The sequence below is a fragment of the Corythoichthys intestinalis genome, chromosome 2 (genome assembly GCF_030265065.1).
Source record: "Corythoichthys intestinalis isolate RoL2023-P3 chromosome 2, ASM3026506v1, whole genome shotgun sequence".
Classification (NCBI taxonomy): domain Eukaryota; kingdom Metazoa; phylum Chordata; class Actinopteri; order Syngnathiformes; family Syngnathidae; genus Corythoichthys; species Corythoichthys intestinalis.
This window is the reverse complement of record NC_080396.1, coordinates 68,873,965-68,896,785: the sequence shown is the minus strand read 5'-3', so window position 1 is coordinate 68,896,785 and position 22,821 is coordinate 68,873,965. Positions and strand designations below refer to the sequence as shown.

General features: G+C 39.3%; 1 protein-coding gene across 4 annotated transcripts in view; it reads left to right on the top strand.

Annotated features, from left to right (window-relative positions):
- scube3 (signal peptide, CUB domain, EGF-like 3) overlaps nucleotides 1-22,821 on the top strand; it is a 262,184-nt gene that overhangs the window by 171,677 nt on the left and 67,686 nt on the right. For 2 of the 4 annotated variants that reach the window (XM_057817150.1, XM_057817143.1), the window contains exons 5-7: nucleotides 2,177-2,323; nucleotides 5,834-5,951; nucleotides 13,420-13,490. In XM_057817150.1, the coding sequence (XP_057673133.1) occupies nucleotides 2,177-2,323; nucleotides 5,834-5,951; nucleotides 13,420-13,490 (336 nt within the window). The remainder of the gene's footprint in view (nucleotides 1-2,176; nucleotides 2,324-5,833; nucleotides 5,952-13,419; nucleotides 13,491-22,821) is intronic. The other 2 variants (XM_057817160.1, XM_057817169.1) reach the window with 2 other exon arrangements.

The following is a 22,821-nucleotide window of genomic DNA, read 5'->3' as shown; positions in this document are numbered from 1 at the left end:
TATTTTAATCTCCTCGAGTTTGCAGAAAAACCCCCCGCAAGTTTTCTCATTGTTTAAATAGTCTACATATTTTTATGATCATTATAAATGCATTTACACAACGAAGTAACGCTGGAAAAGTTAAATATATTTCTCGTATGAGACCAAAGCGCCACATTCGTTTACATTCAGGGAAGCCTACACAGGTTTCTGTATCTTCAGCAATCAATTTGAATCCTTTCCATACCCCACTCCTACCGCAGTTGTTTGCTTTTCAGTTCCCCTGTCTTTAGTTTGTTTTTCACTCCTATAGCTGCTCCATATTGAAAAGGAAATACCAGGATGCTCGCGGAGGGGAAGATTGAAAAGCGAGCGGGGCCACTGCGTTCACGTGCGCAGGCATGCACCGCGCCTTCTCTGTTTTATCCAAATTATTTACTTTATTTAATACCCATACATCGTCTTAGTATAAATATATATATATATATATATATATATATATATATATATATATATATATATATATATATTTTTTTTTTTTTTTAAGTTAGCGACAGAGAAGTCGGCCGGACCTGACCGTAAATAATCACACATAAGTCGCTCCACAGTATAAGACGCACCCTCTGCCAAACTAGGAAAAAAAACTGTGGATTATAGTCCGAAAAATACGGTACCTTCTTTTTATGGCTGGGTTGAAACAAAGCGGTTGCACGGTGTCTGTAAACGGGGGTCTCCAGGGTAAAACAGACAAATTAAAAATAATTTGGGGGCTTAATACGCCATGAAAGTGCCATGGCAGCATATAGACTGTAGATTGTTCTGTCAAACACAACAGTTCTTTTGGCTTAAAATTCCGCAGTTTATTTTAAATAGGGGTGCAAGAGCAGAAACAGCTTTGTCAGCCTTGTCTGTGTTTTCCGCCATATTAAAAAAAAAACAGGCTCTTGACATTAGTGTTTTAAGAAACCATATCTATATAACACTCTATATCACAATTACCAAAACCCAAATTTTTCGCCATATGTTTGCATTCACACACACGCATACACACTCTCTCACGATCACGGGGTATCATAAAGTAATATCACCCATGTTGACAAAGTGTGGCATGTGGATATCAATTTCAGAGTTGGCTACTGTCCTCGCAGGTGATTTGTCGATCAATAAATCGTTGCTGATTGGTTGGGGTGCCAAGCGACAGCGACAGAAATACAATATATTTCCTATTTTCTTATATCGCGTGGCTGGTCTGCGTTTGCACGTGTTTGTGTACGAGCACGAAATATCTCAAGCGCAAACGTCGCTTTGCCACAAGAAGGTTGGCGATTTTCGCCTCGTCGCGCTCGTTCCATAGGAAATGTATTGAACGTGAGCGACGTCGCCTCCCATGTGTTTTGCCCCTAATGCTGTCGCTAGTCCCGAGGCCACCTGTCGCCCTTCCAGGTGTGATTACATTGACTGTGTTTGCAAACCCTTCACGCTACAAGAAAAAAACATTGCTGTTGTTCTGTTGATTTGGGCTGTTGACTGCAGCTAGCCCGAAGGACTGGCATTGTCTTGCAATATTCTCGCAATATACTGTATGTAATTGCTTACATGAGCTATTAATGAAAAGGCACTACAAATGGACTTTAAAAAATTTTACTCACTTGCAGCAATGACAAAAGCAACAACGTCAGATTCAAAATGGTTGTTCATAACGATGGACATTTGACCTGTGTTAACGATTATTAATAATTCGACAGGAAGCTGAAATCCACAGAACACCAGTCTGCACGCAGGTTGAATGTAGGTTCACTGTAAACTGACAACTTGTTGAAGTATTTTATTTATTTTTTCCCCAATGCCTGTTTTATTCCCTTAATGGTGATTATCACAATTAAAATTACAAGTGTACAGGATCAGGTCCTGCTGGGAGTTTTATGCTTTTTCTGTAGGAAACCTCATTTTTATAGACTGAAACAAGTGAGCATGTTCTAACAAGTGCTTGGAGCTGTGCAAAGGGGTGCAGTGAGTGTCATTCACCAGCATTAGGTAAAGATGTGATTTTAGGGCATGTGACAGGTAACTATGTGAACATTTTCACCCCACTTACAAGCACTGATCATTTGAAAGCTACCTTTTTGTCAGATACAAAAAGCACCGTAAAATCTTAGTGATAGACAAAGAGTAAAAGCTCTCTACCTTTCCTTCACAGTACGACCGGAAGGAACAAAGGACGGACCCAGCTGCATGGACAAGAATCATGGCTGCGCACACATCTGCAGGGAAACACAGAAGGGTGGCATCTCCTGCGAATGTCGACCTGGATTCCAGCTCACCCGTAACACGAAGGATTGCAAATGTAAGGCATAACTCATAGTTCACGTCCTTGGAAGGTGCACACACACACACTACAAAAGAAGGGTAAGGATTTATAGGCTCCTCAGGAGAAGGTGATAGGGTTGGAAACCTGCCGATGATAGATAATTGCACCCATTCCACAAATACCTTCAGGGCAGATTCAACCAAGACATTTACATTAATTATCTGGCAGGAACTCATCTTGTGAATGATCCTCATCAAGAAAAGCACGTTTATCAAATAGAGGATGATCATTTACACAAACGGGGCAAGTGTAGAGGTTATGCGAAGGGGACCGCTCTGATGGACAGAGCACACTTCCTGTTGCTGTGCAACCAAGATCATCCTGTCAGAGCTGGGGCCATGGCTGATGGGGGATTTGTCTGTGTTTGGATAAGGATTGGAGAAGTGTTATTCTATAGTTTTTTTTTTTTCTGTGACAGCCCAGGAAAAGGGCAAAAGGGGTTGGGATGCTCGGGTGTAGACAGGATGGCGGTGGAAGTCTCAGCTCCCTGGTGATCTTTTTCACTCTGTCATCACAGGTGTGTTGAAATGACCAAGGCTAAGGCTTCCTTCAGCAGCCAGCGCAAAGATGTAGACCTAAAAAAAATTCTATGTCGTCAAACATACAAAAAGTAACACTGAGCTTACATTTATTTCAAGAGAAACCATGATGTGGAATGTTCAGAAAATGGGCCACTGATTAATCTTGATCACAAGCGTTTCCAGTGTTGTCAACTCTCCAGTAAGGAAAAAGCTATTGGCTGAAATGCGAGGGGTGTACTCACTTTTGTGATACACTGTAGTTCCCCAGCTTTAAACCCTGCAGCGAAGAGTCAGTTGAGGCCGCATGGAGAGGGACAAAAGTCAGGTGCGATTAATAAAATCCATTTATGGATTTTTACAGGTGAATGTCTTTTGGTGTAAATATACCATAATACAATGTATACCTATACATTATAATGCACGGTGCCTTCTACAGTATATGAAAAAATACACTAATCTTGTAAAATCTCGTGGGTGAATCTTATAGTCAGGTTGCTTTGTAGTCCAAAAAATACAGTACAATGAGTCCTCGACTTATGAACGAGTTCCTTTCCTATGCGAGCAACATAACCTGAATTTCTGCATGAACTGGATTTCAGCATATGTTGCAGCATATGTTTAGCAACGTTCATCAGTGTGTCTCCTTTCGCCACTCTTTTAACGATGTTAAGCTTCTTTTCCATGGTAATTATCTTTCTTCTCTGGTCCTAGAAGACCCAGCTTTCTTCGCTGGTGTCATATTTTGAAAAAGGGGGGTGAAAAAGGCAAAGATACTCCTGGTGCACAAACACAGACAAGCACTATGTACTAGCTAAGCAGAAACACTGTTGCAGGGGACTAAATGGCAGATGAAGCCACATCGTAAGTCGAGGACATCGCAACCTCAGGACTTCCTGGATTTAAGAACCATGACCCCCGTACAATGACAGTTGCGAGAAGGGCAGTCCAGGCATTTGCCCTCGACCATATTTGTTAATCTTACTTTAAAAAAGTAATTAGTTGACTTAAATGACTTCTCCCAAAAAGTAATTGAGTAGGTAACTCAGTTACCTCATTGTAAGAGTAATTAGTCACTCAGCAAAATAACTGACTTTACGTTTCATGTTCTACGCGTTATTACATTATACATTACATTCTATAACATCTTTTACATCAAGAATGTTTATATTAAATGATTGAAGAATAAAACTACTGAATGCAGTATTTTAGGACACTTGGTATTTATTTGGATTGAATATAATACAGCCTGTTAAGAAAACACAAATGTAAACTGACCAGTGCAAATCTTTGAAACTACCACTACACTACACTAACACTAACCCTAAATATTCCGTAAAATAACAATATTAAATGAAATTCAAGTTTGAGAACACTACCTTTGAAATTCTCTGGTTTGTCGCCATTATCACTGTCTTGTTGTGTTCGCCAGAGAGGTTAGAGAAGCAGGGCATGATCCGCCCAACTATCCAATCATCACCGCGTTTGCAACGGTGTCACTACCCTCCTTTTGTCCTACTCCCACTCTGCTCTCTCCAGGCAGGCAGCTTATGTGTGTCAAAATCAGACAACTCACGTTTCATTCAACCAAATTGTAATACCACGCCCCTTCACATCCTCAGTAAAGGTAACGGCGTTGCAAAGATGGGAAAAGTAATTAATTAGATTACTCACTACTGTAAAAAAAATAACGCTATTAGAAACACTGTCATACTCGAACTCAATTGTTAACAACAGGCCTAGACTACCAGAGTTGACAATGTTGTTCAGGTGTGATACTGAAGATAAAGACTTCAAAGGATTTGGTAGTGAGTCGGAGAGATTTGGATTTGAGGTTTGATGAACAAGTTATATTGTGTTACTTAAGCTTATGTTACGTTACGTTACGTTACGTTACGTTACGTTACGTTACGTTACGTTATGTTACGCTACGCTACGCTACGTTATGTTACGTTACGTTATGTTAACAGATGCCTTTTTAACCTGCTTAGCCCATTTAATTGTTATTGCTACAGTATAATATTTAGGCTCAGTCAATGAAAAAAAATTCCCTCAACTTAAACATATTTTTTTTTCTCTTTAATGTGCGATTTATAGCTCAGTGCAACTCAATTGAAATTATTTGAGACTCGTGTTGTAGTTGACAGCCCTTTTAATTTCCGTCTTAGTCTTTTGGACAATATAGTCATATTTTAGTCATTTCAACATGTTTTTGTCTTTGTGTGGTTTTTGTTGACTAATTTCGTCTAGTTATAGTCGACGTTTACGCACATGTTTTCATCTGTAAAATTCAAAACTTAAAGTCCAGAAATAAATAAAGTTGTTTCCAACAATTTCGTATGAACAATGACAGACGGGCATATATCGTAGCATCTTTAAGGGCAACGCCAACTCCCTGAGGATATCAGCAACGCAGTACATTATTACACTTGGACATACAAACTGTATGTAAAAAACGTTGTCTGAGAGTTTAAGAGGATGCTGTCCGTATGCTAACGCTACGTGTTAGATTTAGTGTGTGATGATGACTTAGCACAGACCTTTAAAGGCTAAAGCAACATTACATATTCTCTCTTGCCAAGATAAGAAAACAAATCTTAACGTGTGTGTTTTAAAACAAGCAAACCTGGAGAGGACACTGGTGAGTTGGGGGGGGGGGGGGGGGGGTCAGCACGTCACATGAGTGACACAACCAGACATTGCTACGATGCAGGTCAACTACACATTGTGAACATGTGACGGAAACTATGGCACATTTTTGAACTGGCATTCATGTTGTTATGTTTCAGTCTCACTTTAGCTTGTTATCGTTTCATCATCGTCATGAAAAATGTTTTTCGAGGAAATATTTTTGTTATCGGCATCGTTGACGAAACAACTCTGCTTCTGACATGAGATATTCTCCTTTATTTGTCACAAAGCTCGTCTTTTGCATGTTCATTCACGTTGTGCTTTTTTTTTTTTTTAGTGACATGTAACTATGGGAATGGTGGTTGCCAGCACATCTGTGAAGAAACGGACCATGGCCCCAAGTGCTCGTGCCATATAAAGTTTGTCCTACACACTGATGGGAAGACTTGTGTTGGTGAGTTTTAACACACTAATACATCTTGAAGGGTAAATTAATAACAGTTTAACAGAGAATATGTAGAACCCCATATATTAAGTCAATGTCTTATGTCCTACTGTAAATACAATTTGTTATGAATTGAGGATATTGTAGTGAAAATGTAATTTGGAATACAATCATTGTTCCAGTAACTGCGAGCCTTTTCTCTTGCTGTGTGACATACAAGGGCAAAAGGCTACCACCGACTGTACTTTCTACTCTGCTGCTGCTCCAGTAACCTCTCACTTCCTGCATCTGCTTGAGCTTCTCTTTATTTTTCTCCTTCTTATCCTCTCGACTGGTTTTTGTGCAACAGCTCTACCTGTAGCGCTCCATTTCTGCTGCTATGCAGACAGACACACACCCTCCATTAGCCCCTGGGTCAATTCTTTGCTGCTGCCTGTTGGGGATTAACTCACACACCTGACCTAACCTTCCGATAGCATTTATCACTTGACTTAAGTTGAGTAAAAATCATTCAGCTCCGAGGACACATTGAGCCGTGCCGAAGGACAGTTTTCCATCAGATGGGACCGTAAGGCACATAGCAGTCAACGCACAGGTCTCAGTGTGTCCATTCCATTCGGCCTTGCGGAATTTGTACAGGCAATTCAATGACAGTCAGTGAAAATCAACCAAACAGTTATTTTGAGGCATTGTTTTGCTCAACACTGTTCATACAAATGTTTATTCAAGGCAACACTACTATGTATGTGCTCATTTCCAGTGTTTTTTTCTTTTGGGTTGGACATTTTTTCCTTGTTCGATGGACAAACATAATGTTCAAATTTGATGGCACGGTTTCAGAACAGGCTGTTGTGATGATTCGTCGGTTTTGGTTCAATTTGAGAGCTTGGTTTGGCAAGTAGCTAGTCCTCTTTACTGCCACAGATCCCATTCCCGCCAGACCTTTATAAAGGTCTGGTCAACCAACCTTTCATTATTGCGAGTGCCACGGGACACCACAAAGTTGACCACAACTGAATTTGACATCTTAACCAGGCCATTTCCCAAAGCGAGGCAAATGTACTGTTGACAGACCAGTAGGAAGAAACCAGCCAGTTGAAATCTCAGATTTCCTTTATTGAGGCCGACTCTACATCTCCTCAACACTCTATTAGTTAATAAAACCTCAGGAAAGCAAACATGCTGCCAAATGAACCCCTGATGAGCTACTAAGTGATGAACGCCTCCACCGCTACTGTGTTTCCAGTGTGAAGTAGCCACATGTCTTCATCACTTTAGCATATCTTATTTCTTTGAACGTTTAAGGCAATTTTAAAAAACTAAAAGAGATCTTTGGTTATATGTATACGTACAGTAAATGTACAACCTTTTAAGATGATTGTGAATTTTCAGGAAATTAATTTCATGATCAAATATCATTATCAAATCATTCACCGATATTCTTTATCAAAATCAATAACTTCAAAAAATGAAGTTAATGATTTCATTTTCCACAATGTAACTATGACTATTTTTGATTCACATGACCGTAAAAAATATACATTATTTGCCCAATAAAGTATCTATAAAAGTCACAATCCTGAGCCCTTCAATGTCTTCTTTTTAACACTTAATTTCAAACATCTGACTTCATAAGTAGTCTGGTGAGCATTTGCAGCATTCTTTAGATGTATTGTCAGCCATCTTTTGGTTTGTCTGGTATGCCTCCTGCCACATTTCCTTTTTGGTCTCTATCTATTTTGTAAAATACACCAAATGCTGCTCAGCTTGGAAATTTCCTTGTTCCTGTATGTCTCAACTCTTTGAGAGTCATTGTGTGTTTAGCTTTAAAGTCAGCTGGGTGTGTAAGACATTGAAGACACACACTTTTATTGCACAAGCTCACACACACGCAGACTTTACAAAATATTTGCTCAGTCCCCCATTGAAACGCCACAATCAGATGTTTGATTTAAAACGTCAAAGCCAGGTTTATTTTTGCATAAAATGTCTGTGTACCATGCAGGTTCAGATGTCAGAAAGGAGCAGCCATCATGTGGAATTGTTCACGCTGTTGGCAAATCATAAACATTCACAAATAGCAGGCAGATGCAGACACGCTCGGGAGCTCAGTCATTGAAAGAGTCGGTCACACACTACATCATGCGCGCACAGCACACACAAAAATATGCTAAATGTTATATACAGAGGTGGGTAGTGTTTGTTACATATACTCCATTACATTTACTTGAGTAACTTTTTGAGAAAAATGTACTTCTAAGAGTAATTTTACCATGCCATACATTTTACTTAAGTAGATTTGTGAAGAAGAAACACTACTCATAGTCCGCTTCTTTGGGCTATACTAGAATCGTAACGTTTTTCTTTTTATTCTACACATTAGATTTGAGTTTATTTTTACTAGATATGCCCACAGTGACTCTACCAGTTTCACCAGGAAGACGTAGCAACAATAATCATGTTACTCTATTATACTGCTCAGGTGTAACAATACAGTCAGATGACCACACACAAGCTTGCAGTCGGAAGTCCTATGATAACGCCTGCATGTTCAATCAAGTACAGGTAGTCCTCGGGTTACGACGTACCTGACTTGCCGATTTCGATATTACGACGCCGGAGTCTTGTCTGCCATTTTTATCTACAGTTGTTTTTATTATTTTTTTAAAAATAATGTTGAATTTTGTTTTGTGATGCATCGTTTTATTTTGGCGCAGGAAGCATAGAGCAGGTAGTACTTCCACAAGCGAGTAAGGGCACATGTACATACGAAGATGAACGTACACAGGTAGAGCACATTTGCTCCCAGGAAGAAGTCGCACAGCCGAGTGAGAGTGAGGGGAAAGATGACAGCTGCAAGCCTGCGCTCACATTCGTTGCTTGTAAAGCATCCACAAAGGATACACCTGTATATAACACCTTTTGTATTGTTTATTGTGCGTTTTCAATTGTGTTCAAATACTTGGGGCATATTTATATGATTATTTTTGAGGAGTTGTGGACACTAATTGATACATGCTAATCGTTTGTGTTTGTTATTGCTGTGTCAGTAGCAAGTTATAAACGCAAATTTCAATTGCTGTTATTGAAGATGAAACACATTAAATTTCATTTTTACTTTAGTTGGATTCTGCAAGTGTTGATGTCATGAGTCAGCAAATCACTCTGTCGTCTGACATGTCATCTCGGAGCTTGGGTTGTTGTCCAGCTAAGACTTAGCTTCAACGTCTTGGCGAGTTCAGTACAACGACGTATAATACATGTTTTGGTATAGTTATTTTGAGATTTGTGGTGTATTTAGCGGTACTAAAAGGGTTAATTCTGACTTTCACGGAAATTCGGGTTACGTCGCCAGCGCAGGAAGTGAACTCGCTTGTAATCCGGGGACTACGTGTAGCGTCTTTAAAGCGCCATAAAAACTACGTGAACTATTTCAAATAGAGCACTGCCATCAACATTACTTGAAACTGCATATTTCAAGCTCTTTCCCAGCTTCTATTTGGCACCGATAGACCACGGAATAAAATATGTTTTCTCCAACAGAGGGCACTCATGCTGTTTGGATGAGTGATGTTTGATTTTTCTAGTTGGAATTCAATCATTCATTTTTTGGGCCCAATATGGCTATGTAATAGGTTATAGTACAGGATAATAATGAGTTCATATAGATGACGTGCTGAGAAAAAAAATATCAGTGTAAAAAAACAAAATCAAACATTGTAAGCAGGTACGCATTACTTTCATTTTACCGAATACTTTTTTACCTGTTCATGAGTAAATGTTTAGGATGACTACTTATACTTTCATTGAGTGGCATTGTTTCGAAATACCGCCACTCTCATTTGAGTAAAAAATTTAATTATTTGACCCACCTCTGAGTTGTGTAAGAGTAACCCTCACAAACATACAGCACATATCGAGCATGCATGTATCAAGTGCATGTAGTCGCCTGCATATTGCCCATAACGTAAACACTTTGTGCTTTCCTTTCAGGTGGTTTTACGTTCATGCTGGCTAACTGTATGTGGTCTTTCTCTCTGCCTCTGACAAAACTTGTTTTCTTGATGTTGCACGTTGTTGGCAAGGTTGGGGAGCAGATTAGGATGGCCGTGCATGCTGTGTGGTGTTGATTTGTTTCTATCTTTAATCTGGCACCACCTCATATGTACGTAGGCATTAATTTATTCACTGCAATTGACAGGAATAAACATCAAATCAATTTGTACTGGGATTGATGGCACTGAGTGATCATGTTTCAGTGCTAATGTTGGCAATAGCGCAAATGCTGCCAGCCCCTGCCAGTCCAAATGGATTGGACATCTATTGCTCTTAATGACAGCCCCAAAAATTAAGGTTTTGTTTACTTTTCAACAAATACATGTACATTTTATCACTATGACGTTATCATGAAAATAGGGGAATATTTGCCGCAAATTGTCACATCTAATTTCAACTGGTAAAAAAACACATTATGTGCAAATGAATTTTATGATGCTCATGCAAATAAAGTCTATCTGGCATGGATATCTGCTGAGGCCAAACACATGCGCTGCAGAATTCATAAAGTTCTTTCCTGATATAGTCGTTATTGTGTGGTTTCTCCACTCAATTGGTAATGGAAGCGTCTCAAAGTAAACACCTTTATCACATTTGGGACCCTTGAGATTGATGAATAGATTAGGCATCTCAATGCCAGATCAACTGGCATGTGAAAAGCACCTAACAATTCCTCCATGAAATAAGTTCAAATGAACTACGACCTCCTTTATATCTAAAAGTATCATCAGCGCAGAGAAAAGATTAGCACACCCGAAGAGCGCAGATGCCCTCTACTGGCCTTACAAGCAACAATAAATTGGAATTACTGTAATTAATTATCCCTGAAGCTAATTCTGACAATATACCTACCTAATTTAATTATGATCTGTGCGCAAATAAGTGCGGAGTAGCCATTTTAGCTAGTGTCCACACCAACAAAGTGACTGAGCTTTTGAGCCCTCCTTTCGGGCGGTCTTAAAAAAAAAAAAAAGAAACCTACAGTATATAACAGAACTTGTAAAATATACCAGATGATAAATATGAACAGGGCGTGTTAAATCGTTGGTTGCCATTGATGGTGATAGATGGCCAATCTATTTGCAATGGTGGATGAAGTACTCAATGTTTTTTACTGAAGTAAAAGTACAGATGCAAGTGCATAAAAAAATCCTTAAGTAAAAGTACAAATATCTAAGAAAAAAGTACTCAAGTAAAAGTCCAAAAGTACTTACTTTAAAATTTTCTTTACAAATAAAAGTATTTTCTCCCAATGCAAAAATGTAATATTTTATAAATGTATAAAGTTTTAATTATTTTTTAATATACTGTATATGCACACATACAGAGATCTGAGTCAATTAAAAAAAAAAAAAAAAAACAGCCAGAAAATTCATTCAGAATGGAAAAAACAAGAAGTAAAATTGACCACACTGTAAACAGAAGCTTAACAAGCTCAGAAACTCCAAAACTGAAACAAAATTGAGTGTGGTGGTTTTTATTGGTCAATATATTGTTCACCTGCCTAATCTTGCTTGTACTCATTTTGCTGCCTCAGTTATGGTATAGTTGCATGGGGCTCATCGAGGCATGAAAAAGAAGCTATTAATTCACAATGCGGAAAAAAAGAAAACAAACAAAAGTAACGTGTAACGCAGGCGACAATTTGAAAATTAGTGGAGTAAAAATGTACATACATGCTGTAAAATGTAGTGAAGTAAAATTAAAAAGTACCGCTTCATATTTCTACTCACGTAAAGTACAGATAGCCAAAAATGTATTAAGTACAGTAAAGAAGTACTTTTACTTCGTTGCATTCCACCACTGTCTATTTGAACATTGAAAGGGTAATGGGGAAGGATCATGATTCATTGCCATTAATGACAAAAGACATCCAATCCATTTGAACTATGTGGGAATGGCATTGAATGGTCAATATCTACATTAAGGGCAGTGAAGGAATTAATAAAGAAATTTGCTCCTGATAAATGTGCTTCAGTGTTACACTTTCAAAACGATCATGTTAAAAGGCCGCTGCAGTGGAAGTAGACGTAATAAACTAATTAGTTTCTTCCCTGTCTGCATTCAGTTGAGTACAACAATGATTCTTTGGACATACACTCCCCGGCCCCAAAAAAAGTCACCACCAAAAAGAAGGTCATACACTCTAATACTTCATTTGGATTGCCTTTAGCTTTTATTACGACACACACTCGCTGTGGCATTGTTTCGAAAAGCTTTTGCAATATCAAGGTTAGGTTGTTGCATTCATTTTTCACCAAGATCTTGCATTGATGATAGTAGAGTCGAACTGCTGCAATCTCCGTTGCTTCAAAAGGCTTCAGTTTGCTAGGGAGCATAAAGATTGGCCTCTGGAGCAATGGAAGTGGTCTGATGAGTCCAAATTTACTCTGTTCCAGAGTAATGGGAGCATCAGGGTACGAAGAGAGGCAAATAAAGTGATGCATCCATCATGCCTGAACAAGCCTGTCTAGCCATGTCTAGGTTAAGCAACAGTATGTGCTCAAAGACTGAGCTCAGCTAATTACCTGAATATACCAAAGGACCAAGTTGTTCCATCAATGGATTTTTTTCTTCCCTGATGGCATAGGCATACACCAAGATGCCAATACCAGGATTCATCTGGCTGAAATTGTGAAAGACTGGTTCATGAAGCATTAGACCTCATTTTCACACATGGATTGGCCACCACAGAGTCCAGACCCTAACCCCACTGAGCCACTTGGGGCATAGTGGTCTGACTTTGCCATCAACAATGCAAGAATTAATGCAACACTAGATGGAAATAAATCTTGTGACATTGCAGAAGCTTGTTAAAACAATGCTTCAGCGAATGCATGTTGAATTCAAAGCTAAAGGCAACGCTAGGACGTGCTGATAAGCTTGACAGTGTTAAGAACATTCAAGGCATAAAGGTACAATTAAATACATTAAAAAATTGACGCTATGAGGAAATCCAAATCACAAATCATCCGGTCTTTCAGCTTGCAGCACTAACCATTCCTCGCTCTGTCTGACCACGCTCACAATCCTCACGCTTCCCAGCAAAAGGCTCCACTTGCCCACAAACCACAACTACCCTGCACTTTTTCTGCAGTGTGTGGATTATATATTTGCATGAACTGCATGCTGTCAGATCACACTTTTGCCTTGAGATGTCACCTTCACCTTTTTTTGTTTAGTTTTACTGTTAACTATCAAGGTTTGAAAAACAATTATAGTTCTGTGTGCTGTCGATGCTAGTGACAGTCTAGATTTACAAGTTGCCTAATGTCATTTTGTATTTATGGACAGCTCAGGAGACATAATACCTATCATCATGTTACGTGCTGTGAAGCTCTGATGATTTATGACAAACAAGAATTTTGCAAGGTTAAGTGTAACGTAGGACTAAAGTGGTGTTTTTGCAATGTGTGTGTGGGCGTGGGTGTGCGTGTGCATGCAGGGGAGAGGAGTGTCCAGTCCCAGGCAGCCCCACAGCTGTTCCCTAATGGTAAATATGTGTTCCTCTGACTCCTCTCTCTAGGGGTACACGGGTGTGGGAAGTAGAGGAAGCTAACCTCACAGACACCTATCAGGCCCTTTCACACCCACAGGGGGCATCTTTCCGATGACCCTTGACATTTTCCATCTTCCTCTTTCTTCTGTGAATGCCCTCTCAGTAACAACTGTTGCCTGTGTCAAACCGCACCTTTTCAAAACACAGCTGCAAATTCGGTTCTTCCAGCAAGCAGAGCAGGAATTTTATTTTTTTTAAAAAGATGGCGAAGAGCTTGTTGTAGCCAGGTTGATTTGTTTGCGCACCAAAGGTAATGTGGCAAGCACAAAGAATCCATCAGTTTAGCTGTGATGCCTTTCAAGACATTTCTTTGTTTCGATCTTAGTGATCTGAGCGAAATGAAGCTTGCAGTGTTTCAAACTCTTACTCTAAGTGTTCCCTGAATACTATTAACACAGCCTATTAGCTTTGTGAGGGAGCCAATAATGAGTCTGTGATTGGCAATGAAACAAAATAGGAAAAGCGTTTGAAGAAGTTCAGCCATTTGTAGCAGTAGAAGAACAGGGGAAATGTGTAGTTTCATGTCATCAACCTGACTGTAGGCGTGATTTGACTCTGTATGCATGCATGCTTCACATTAGGAGTAAAGAGGCGTGCTAACTCCTGGTCGTCTGGCTAATGCACAGTGAAAATGACAGTGTCAAAACTTTCAAAGTGCCCTCGCTGCAGTGTTGTTTTTGGCAGCCCTTTTAATTTTTGTCTTAGTTTTAGTCTTTTGGATGAATACACGTATTATTCTTAGTCATATTGTGGTCATTTCAAAATGTTTTCGTCTTCGTCTAGTTTTAGTCGACAGTTACTCAAAATGTTTCCGTTTGTAAAATTCAAATTCAAAGTTTTAATCCAAAAATAAATAAAGGTTTCCAACAATTTCAAATGAAAATAGACGGATGATCATATATTGTAGCATCTACAAGGACAACGCCAACTTTGTGATGATAATACACTCTCAGCAGGAAATACACTACATTGTCAATTAAACCTACCTCAAAGCCACAAACTGTATGTGAAAAAAAAAAAAGTTGTCCGAGTGTTTAATATCCTCTAGACTTACTGACCGGAGAAGCCGAGTGGCTCTGCTGCAGGTTGGCTAATGCTAAAGCGAATGCTATGCTAACACTACGATTACATTTATATTTGACAATCACTCAGCGCACTTTAAAGTGCACACGACAGGATAATAAAAGTCTTAAATAGCATTATTATGTGAATTAGAATCATATTTTGAGACGTTTCGACTGTATACAACAATTTGGCAAAGCGCAGATAACGAGAAATTAGTCTTTTAATCCGCCGTCTAGCCACGCCTACCATTATAGGGCTCTTGCGTCCCCAACAGGTGGATGACATCAGCGGGAAAATGGTTTCATCTGATTTTTTATGCAGCCTATTGATGGGGAATTATTCATAACGAGGAAAATGCGACAAAGAGAGCCGCAAAATGTCATTGTTTCAGTCTCTCTACTCCAATATTTTTCAGGATATTCTTTTTATGGAAGTATTTTTCCCAATTGCTAAATAAATGGTATGGTCATGACAAATAACAATCTTTTGCTAAATGGAATATGAAATAATAAATATGCATTTATTCAGTACAACAAAATAACTCCATAATGGTCAAAACTGTCGACTTCACCTTTCAGATTCAGATTCAGAATATTTATTGTTACAAAAAGCACAACGAAACTTTGTTTGGAGCATCCATACAGCTAAGTTGGTAAAGTGCGAAACCCATATAATAAATACCCTTAAGTACCTGTAAACACTGACACAGTATTAGACATATGTACAAAAAAGATTAAACAGCAGCGTAAAGTCATTTCAGTGCTAAAGTGCAGAGCAAAAATATACCTGACAAGAACAGTTATAAATCAGTGCAAAACCAGATGAGTTAATCAAGTATAATCAGGTATACTGGTTGTAAACCAATAGGAAAGGGTAAGGGAGGAGGAAGTAATGGGTAGTGACATACTGCAACTATGCAAACCAATTAGTTATTGTTGTTGGTGTATGTGGATTATTGTCCGTAAGAGGGGGGGGCAGAGAGGGGAGAGGGCCAGAGTTCAGTAGCCTCACAGCCTGAGGATACAGACCGTTGGCTTTACTGTTGAACCTCCCGAACGCTATATTATGCCGCCGTAGTTAGTCAGGTTTTTGACATTTCCCTGCCCCCCGGCTTCGGAGAATATAAACAAACCAAGAGGCGTGACAGATAGCTGACATGCTAACCCGAATCGAGTGACGTCTCAAAGTCTTATTTTCGCTTTTCCAAGCAAAAAATTCACACAAAACTAGCCCGGATCATCTCACACTGCCGCGGGGTTTTTTATTGTCTTCGTCGATCGGCAACCTGCCCGGCGGAGAGCAAGTTACAGCTCTTTCCCCTGCTACTACGGACAGTGGAGCTCGCTGGGGAAGCAGCTGGAGCGTACCACCGGACAAACCGGCCGACGTCGGAGGAACACGTAGCTGCCACATGGTCAACACGAATATAATGAAAAATAATGCTTTACTACACGGCGACGACGTAAACAAACAGCGGCGTGCAGTTGTTGTGCAGCTAACATGACAGACAGAATGTGTCTTAGGAGATCATTTCTATCTGCCCATCCATTATGAAACGTAATTAAATAGTCCTTTAAAGAAACTTTGTTAGTGTTTACTTTGTAATCGCTGTATTTGCGGCTATTTTTAAAACAAAGTTGCAATTTCTGATCAGGTGGGAAATTTGACAGAACACCGGGCACCTATAGAGGGAAATAAGCTGAGTATAGTGCTCTCCCGGCAGGGGGGTTGTGCGACAAGCCGCCAGTGTCGTCGGCCGAGTAGAGAAGGAGCATGTCAGCCACAAAATGTAAGCCACCTACGTATTAAAATGATCCCAGTATTTGACATAATACAAAACACGATGTTTACTCACTTCCTAGTAAGTCCAATGGTCCCACAGTAGTAGGGCTTGTTTTGGCCAATATCCACCAGTGAATGGGAACCTTTTGAAACCCCAAAAAGGCTCACGCCTCTCCCTGGTGCAGCAAAAATTTTCTGCAGCCGTTTGGCTGGCGTGATGCGAAAAATAAACGAATTAATCCGCAAAATCAGCTGAATCCTTAGTCCTTCTCATACAACAGTACGGCTGGATAGTGAGAGGACTCCTTCTACCGTACACGTCACAGCTCTTTCTCAACTCGAGACAAGAGCCGAAAGTCACTCATTTTCATGGCGCAGGATTAATAAAACTAAATAAATAGTGATCGCTTCCACACACACCCATGCAGTCCATTTCATTCAGGAGCATAAAATACCGCAGAAAATATTTAAAAAACATGCTTTTTGCTGTCATAGGCACTTTAAAGGCTAAAGCAACATTGTATATTCTCTCTTGCCAAGATAAGAAAAAAATCTTACCATGTTTCCAAACAAGCAAGATGGAGCGCAGCCTACATAACTCCGGTGAGGAGGGAGAGGCACAGCACATCTCACACGAGCAACATAACCCAAACGCTGCCACGATGCAAGCTGACGTACTCCACGTACAGTATGAAAATGTCACACATTGTGAACATATGACAGAAACGATGTAGCATTTTCGTCTCGTAGTCATCTCGTCAGACGATATGTGTCTCATCGTCATGAAAAAAATGTTTGTCAATGAAATATTTTCATTTTCAGCATTGTTGATGAAAATAAAACTGTATCGCTGTCAGCTGGAATCACGTAAAATTACTGGGAATGATGGATTACATTTAAAATTGCTCCAGTTATCCAAATACAGTAGTACCTCTACTTATGAAATTAATGGGTTTGGAAGTAGTTTCGTAACTTGAAAATTTTGTAAGTAGTGACGCTTTTTCCATTTAAGTAGCCCTAATTATTTCCAAGCCCCCAAAATTCAGATGGAAATCTTTTATAATACCTAAAAATGCATCAGAACATGTAACAAATATATGTTACAATTTGATTATTACACAATAAACATAAAATCAGAGTTGTACATAATGTAAAAAAACAAGAATAGGGTAAAGAATAAAAGTCAATACACTCATGTAAAGCTTTCAGAACACGAAGGGCAAATGAAGACGACGTTGGCATACACACATACACATGCAGTAGAGGTCCCTCTTAGCCAATTGGATGTCAGGAATGCTAGGCAATAGCCAATGGCAGAGCAGCTATGAGTATTTTACTTTCATTAAACTCTGGGAGCTGCGAGTACTAGCCATACTTTATTTTTGACTTTCACAAGATTTTCCTGTTGAAGCGTGTCTTAACCTGAAGATTCTGTATATAGAGACATTCGTAAGTAGAAGTACCACTGCATAAGAAAAGCTATCAAAGGATCTATATCTCATTCAATGAACCCCTCACAGTTACTAAGTACATGCAGGTCTGTGTTTATTTTGAGTTGCACAGCATCAATTTGAAGATACTCAGCTCTTAACTTTGTTTATAGAGCCCTAGTTTCACCGTAACTGTAACAAAGTGCTCTACCAAAAAAAACATGAAAGACATGAAAGACAAAATTTTGTCATTGTATGGTGCAGATACAAAAAAGAAAGGGAGAGACGCACATAGACCTTCAATTGCTGCCAACTCTTCTGGTTGCTCTAATGAAACTCTCTCAGCAAATTTTTTTAACATTCCATCTCCTTTGTGGGAGATGAGAAGTTAACAAAACACAAAATCAGTTGGTGCAATTTAATCACGCGTTTCATAGATCATATTGCACCTGCTATATGAATCTATTAACATGAACAGTTTATGGCAGTTTAGCATGTTTGGCAGACGCAAATCAGATTAAAATCAGTTAGAATATTAGCTTCCACACATGCCTGTATGCGCAATTAAATTTTTCCTGTTTTTGGTCATGCAAGCCTTTATTAAATCAGCCTCTTACACTTCCATTTTAATAATAGCTGGAGGAGCACGAGCCTCTTTTTCTGATCCAATACGTTCATATTGAATTGCTTTGAGATAGGTTGACATTTTAGTGGTCGAAATAGAATAATATAAATGGGCATGTCAATTCCAATGACACCCCCTGAAAAATTAGTACAGATGTTGCCATAGCATTACTTTTACAAGAATCCTTTTTTGTTTGTTTGTTTTCAGGAAAGCTCCAATCTATGCCGGCTAACTGTGACGAGACGATGTCCTCTGTGGACAACAGTCAATTGTAGGTCACATATAGGCATTTTATTTTTTTTTTTAAATCAGAGCCTTTGAATGTTAAAGTTTCTTCTAATGCCTGAAATAAAAATGCACCTCATATTAAAGTGTAAAATAAACAAAAAATAATAATAATAATAAAACTTTTGATTTGTATTTTTATTGTTCTAATATTCTTTAATTCACAGTTCATGTGCAAAAATAGACAACACGCCCTTTTGTGTAAGGATCGACTGAGATAGGGAAGTTAAAATTGGGTAGCGCTCGTCAGCTGGCAACCGTGGTAACTTTTTTTTATTAAAATGAGATAATACCATTTTTGCTGTATTACACACAGTTAACTGTCAACCATTACCAGTGCACATACACTCCCACATAAGATATATTTATATATCGGCTAAAATAAAATAAAAAGTGCAAATAGATTAAAAAACTGAGAAACCATCTTTTGAAATAGTTCAAAAATAATTACAAATTCAGTGTTTCAATGAATTCATCCCCAGACTACAAAAAAAAAAAAAAAAAAAATCCCAATTTGAAAATATTAAATAAATACACTTCAAAAAGTGTCAGTAATACTGCATTTGAGAGTTCTTGCTCTGTACATTTACAGTAACTTTCCTTGTAGCAAGTAGGCACTTCACGGTATCACTGTATTGCAATTATAGCGCTAGAATGTGCTATTTTGAGATGTATGGGTTAAAATATATATATATACTTTTTTCCGTTGAACAGGATTGTTTTATTTTTCTCAACATATTTGCAAACTGAAACAGCAACATGAATATAATGTTAAAATAAACAAATAAAATAACAAAAAATGAATAACTGAAATATTTAAAATAAAACTGAAATAAATAGAACTTATAGACTAAACCCACAGCCACAGTTCAAGTTGCTCAACATTACAACAACAACAAGAAAAAAGAACCGGACTTAAACAATATATGATCAAATTGATTTTACCTCTACTACTATTAATATTAATTAGTTGATTATTAATGAAGGGCAAGAGACAGAGCACCTTTGCATGACTCCTATCATTGTTCGCAAATTATACACACACAACCTCTCTCAACACAGAAAGTTACCAGAGAGAAAAAAAAAAAACACCACAGGCTGTGTTATGACAATGTTATTTTGGCAGAAGACTTTACAAAAGTAGGCTAATGGTAGAGAGGAAACTAGTTAGCCATCTTTGCATGCTAACTAGCGACATTAGCTACTTCCTTAACAAGCTTACGTTGTAGTATTTGTTTTACCATCGCTAGACACACTAAATCAGCTGGAGTGAACTCTCATACCTGGTGGGAAACATTCATGACAACATTTACTTACCTTACATTTTCTGTAAAGTGACGGATGATGGTCACGTAGATTTGAAATCATGTTGGAGGTCCTGCTGTCCTTCCTCCTCTTAGCCGAGGCCATCTGTTTCTTTTTGGTAGCCGAAGTACTCCCATACTTGTGACTTTTTTTTTGAGGGGGGAAAAGCTCAGGTGTTGAAACTACAACACCTTCAGCCATTGTGTGTATTCTACAGCACAATGAGAGACTCAGGACAGGGCAACAACCACAGGGAGAGGGGTGAGCTCTGCCGTTCCAAGCCACAGAATTGATGCTGCATTTTTGGGACATAAAAAATAGCTAATACCGTACTACCGTTCATTCATTCATTCATTTTTCATGCCGCTTTTCCTCACGAGGGTCGCGGAGGTGCTGGAGCCTATCCCAGCTAACACGGGGCAGTAGGCAGGGGACACCCTGAACTGGTTGCCAGCCAATTGCAGGGCACAAGGAGACATACAACCATTCACGCACACACTCATACCTACGGACAATTTAGAGTGTTCAATCAGCCTACCATGCATGTTTTTGGGATGTGGGAGGAAACCGGAGTTCCCGGAGGAAACCCACGCAGGCACGGGGAGAACATGCAAACTCCACACAGGAAGGCCGAAGCCCGGGATTGAACCCTTGATCTTAGAACTGTGAGGCAGACGTGCTAACCACTCAGCCACCGTGCCGCCTATCCGTACTACCGTATGGCGGAAATTTTTTATGTTTTGAAACTGTGATTTTTTTTCATACCACGGTAAACCTTGATACCAGTTACCGGCACATGCCGAGTTTGTCTTCTTTTCCCCCATAAGGTTGATTGTTGGTTTAGGTGCATTACTTCTACCGCCCCCTGGAGTGGAGGAGGACTAAGGGCGAAATTATGCTTCTGCGTTGGAGCGATGACGTAGACCCTACGTGGTCATTGAGCATTCAAAGTTCTGCATCAAGGGAACGTGTTGCTCTCTAAATTATTGCCAAGCAACTATAGGGCTTGTGCTTTGTCTTTGTACGGTTTTGGGGGACTCTTGTTGAATTCCTTCAGTTTTCCTCCGGTCATAGACAGCAATGGCAACGGAGATCGAACATGGGTATTTGCAGCTGCAACTCATCAATGTTGAACGACAAATGTTGTTAATACAAATGTTGAAGCGTCGGTGACACAGAAGATGTTTGTGAATGTTTGAAAACGGCAGTGTTGTTGTGCTGAACAAGAAACAACGTTCTGAGCAGACCGATCACAGTCCTTTGATGTTCACATTACCACACCTTGACGTGATGCGTAGTCAGGATTTTTTTGAGGTGCACCTCAGGCTACGGTGTAGGGTCGTAAATCGGGTCGGCGTTAACGGCTTAGGTCTGCCGTCATCACAACGCAGAAGCATAAATCAGCCTTATCTCCGACATGGATTTTTTATTTTTTATTTTTTTTTACTTCAACGTATTCGCCGTCTGACTCATGCATCGAACCGCGATGCCTGTACCGTGACAGTACAGGACGAATACAAATACTGTTACACTCTCAATAAATGTACTGTATATGCATATATTATTATTATAATTACATTATAACATATTGTAACGACACACTAAAATGCAATTTTGGTTCGGTTCGGTACTCAGTGTATATAAATAAAAATGACCACTTTGGATGATATTTTAAATAAATGAAACTGTAAGTTAATAAAATTAAAACATAAATATACAATTTTATATGAAGTAAAAATCTTGAAATTATGAATGAAAAACAAAATTAAGCTTTGAATCCTCAACAGGAACAACCTGGACATGACAAATGTAATAATCCTAGTTTAAAAGGTTTTTTTGCGCGACAGATTAACATATCCATATTTTCTGCGGGAAGCACGTATGTCAGTGATATTATCTAGCTGATTTTCTTATATGTAGATTCAAGATTCATTTTCTTATTGTGCCATTTTAAGTGTGTTAACATATCCATGCAGCAATTGATGAGATAACTGAGGATTTATTCACTTGCCTTTGTCCATTGAGAAGCTTAGCGAGAAACCCACAAAAAGTGTTCAGCAGTGCCAGGACCGGTACAAGTGTCTTCAGCCGTGGACCGGGCGCCCGTGGCCGCGCAATCAGGCGCTCAAGGCGGGCCAGCCCAATAGCTAGCGTTTGTCATGTTGCCATGTGTCATGCATGTGAATTACAGGGCTTTAGTGGCTGATAAGTCTTAACTACCCTGACTGTCAGACATTTACCATCAAATCCCATATTGTCCAAGTCTGATGTGCTCCACTCCTTTCCGAATGATGCAACAAATAGGTTTCTATTTTAATCAATCAACCACCCAGCTCTGATCCGGATCCCTTTGAGTCTGTCCTCTCCGGTCTGGCAGACTAAAAATACGGACCAGGTATATTTTCTGGGCCATCAACCTGCGGCCAGATCACATGCTCTCTTCCGTTATGCTCTATTGGATTGAGATCTGGTGACTGTGGAGGCCATTTGAGTACAGTGAACTCATTGTCATGTTCAAGAAACCAGTCTGAGATGATTCCAGCTTTATGACATGGCGCATTATCCTGCTTAAAGTAGCCATCAGAAGTTGGATACATTGTGGTCATAAAGGGATGGACATGGTCAGCAACAATACTAAGGTAGGCTGTTGCATTCCAACGATGCTCAATTTGTACCAAGGGGCCTTAAGAGTGCCAAGAAAATATTCCCCACACCATTACACCTCCACCACCAGCCTGAACTGTTGATATTTAGGGAGGATGGATCCATGTTG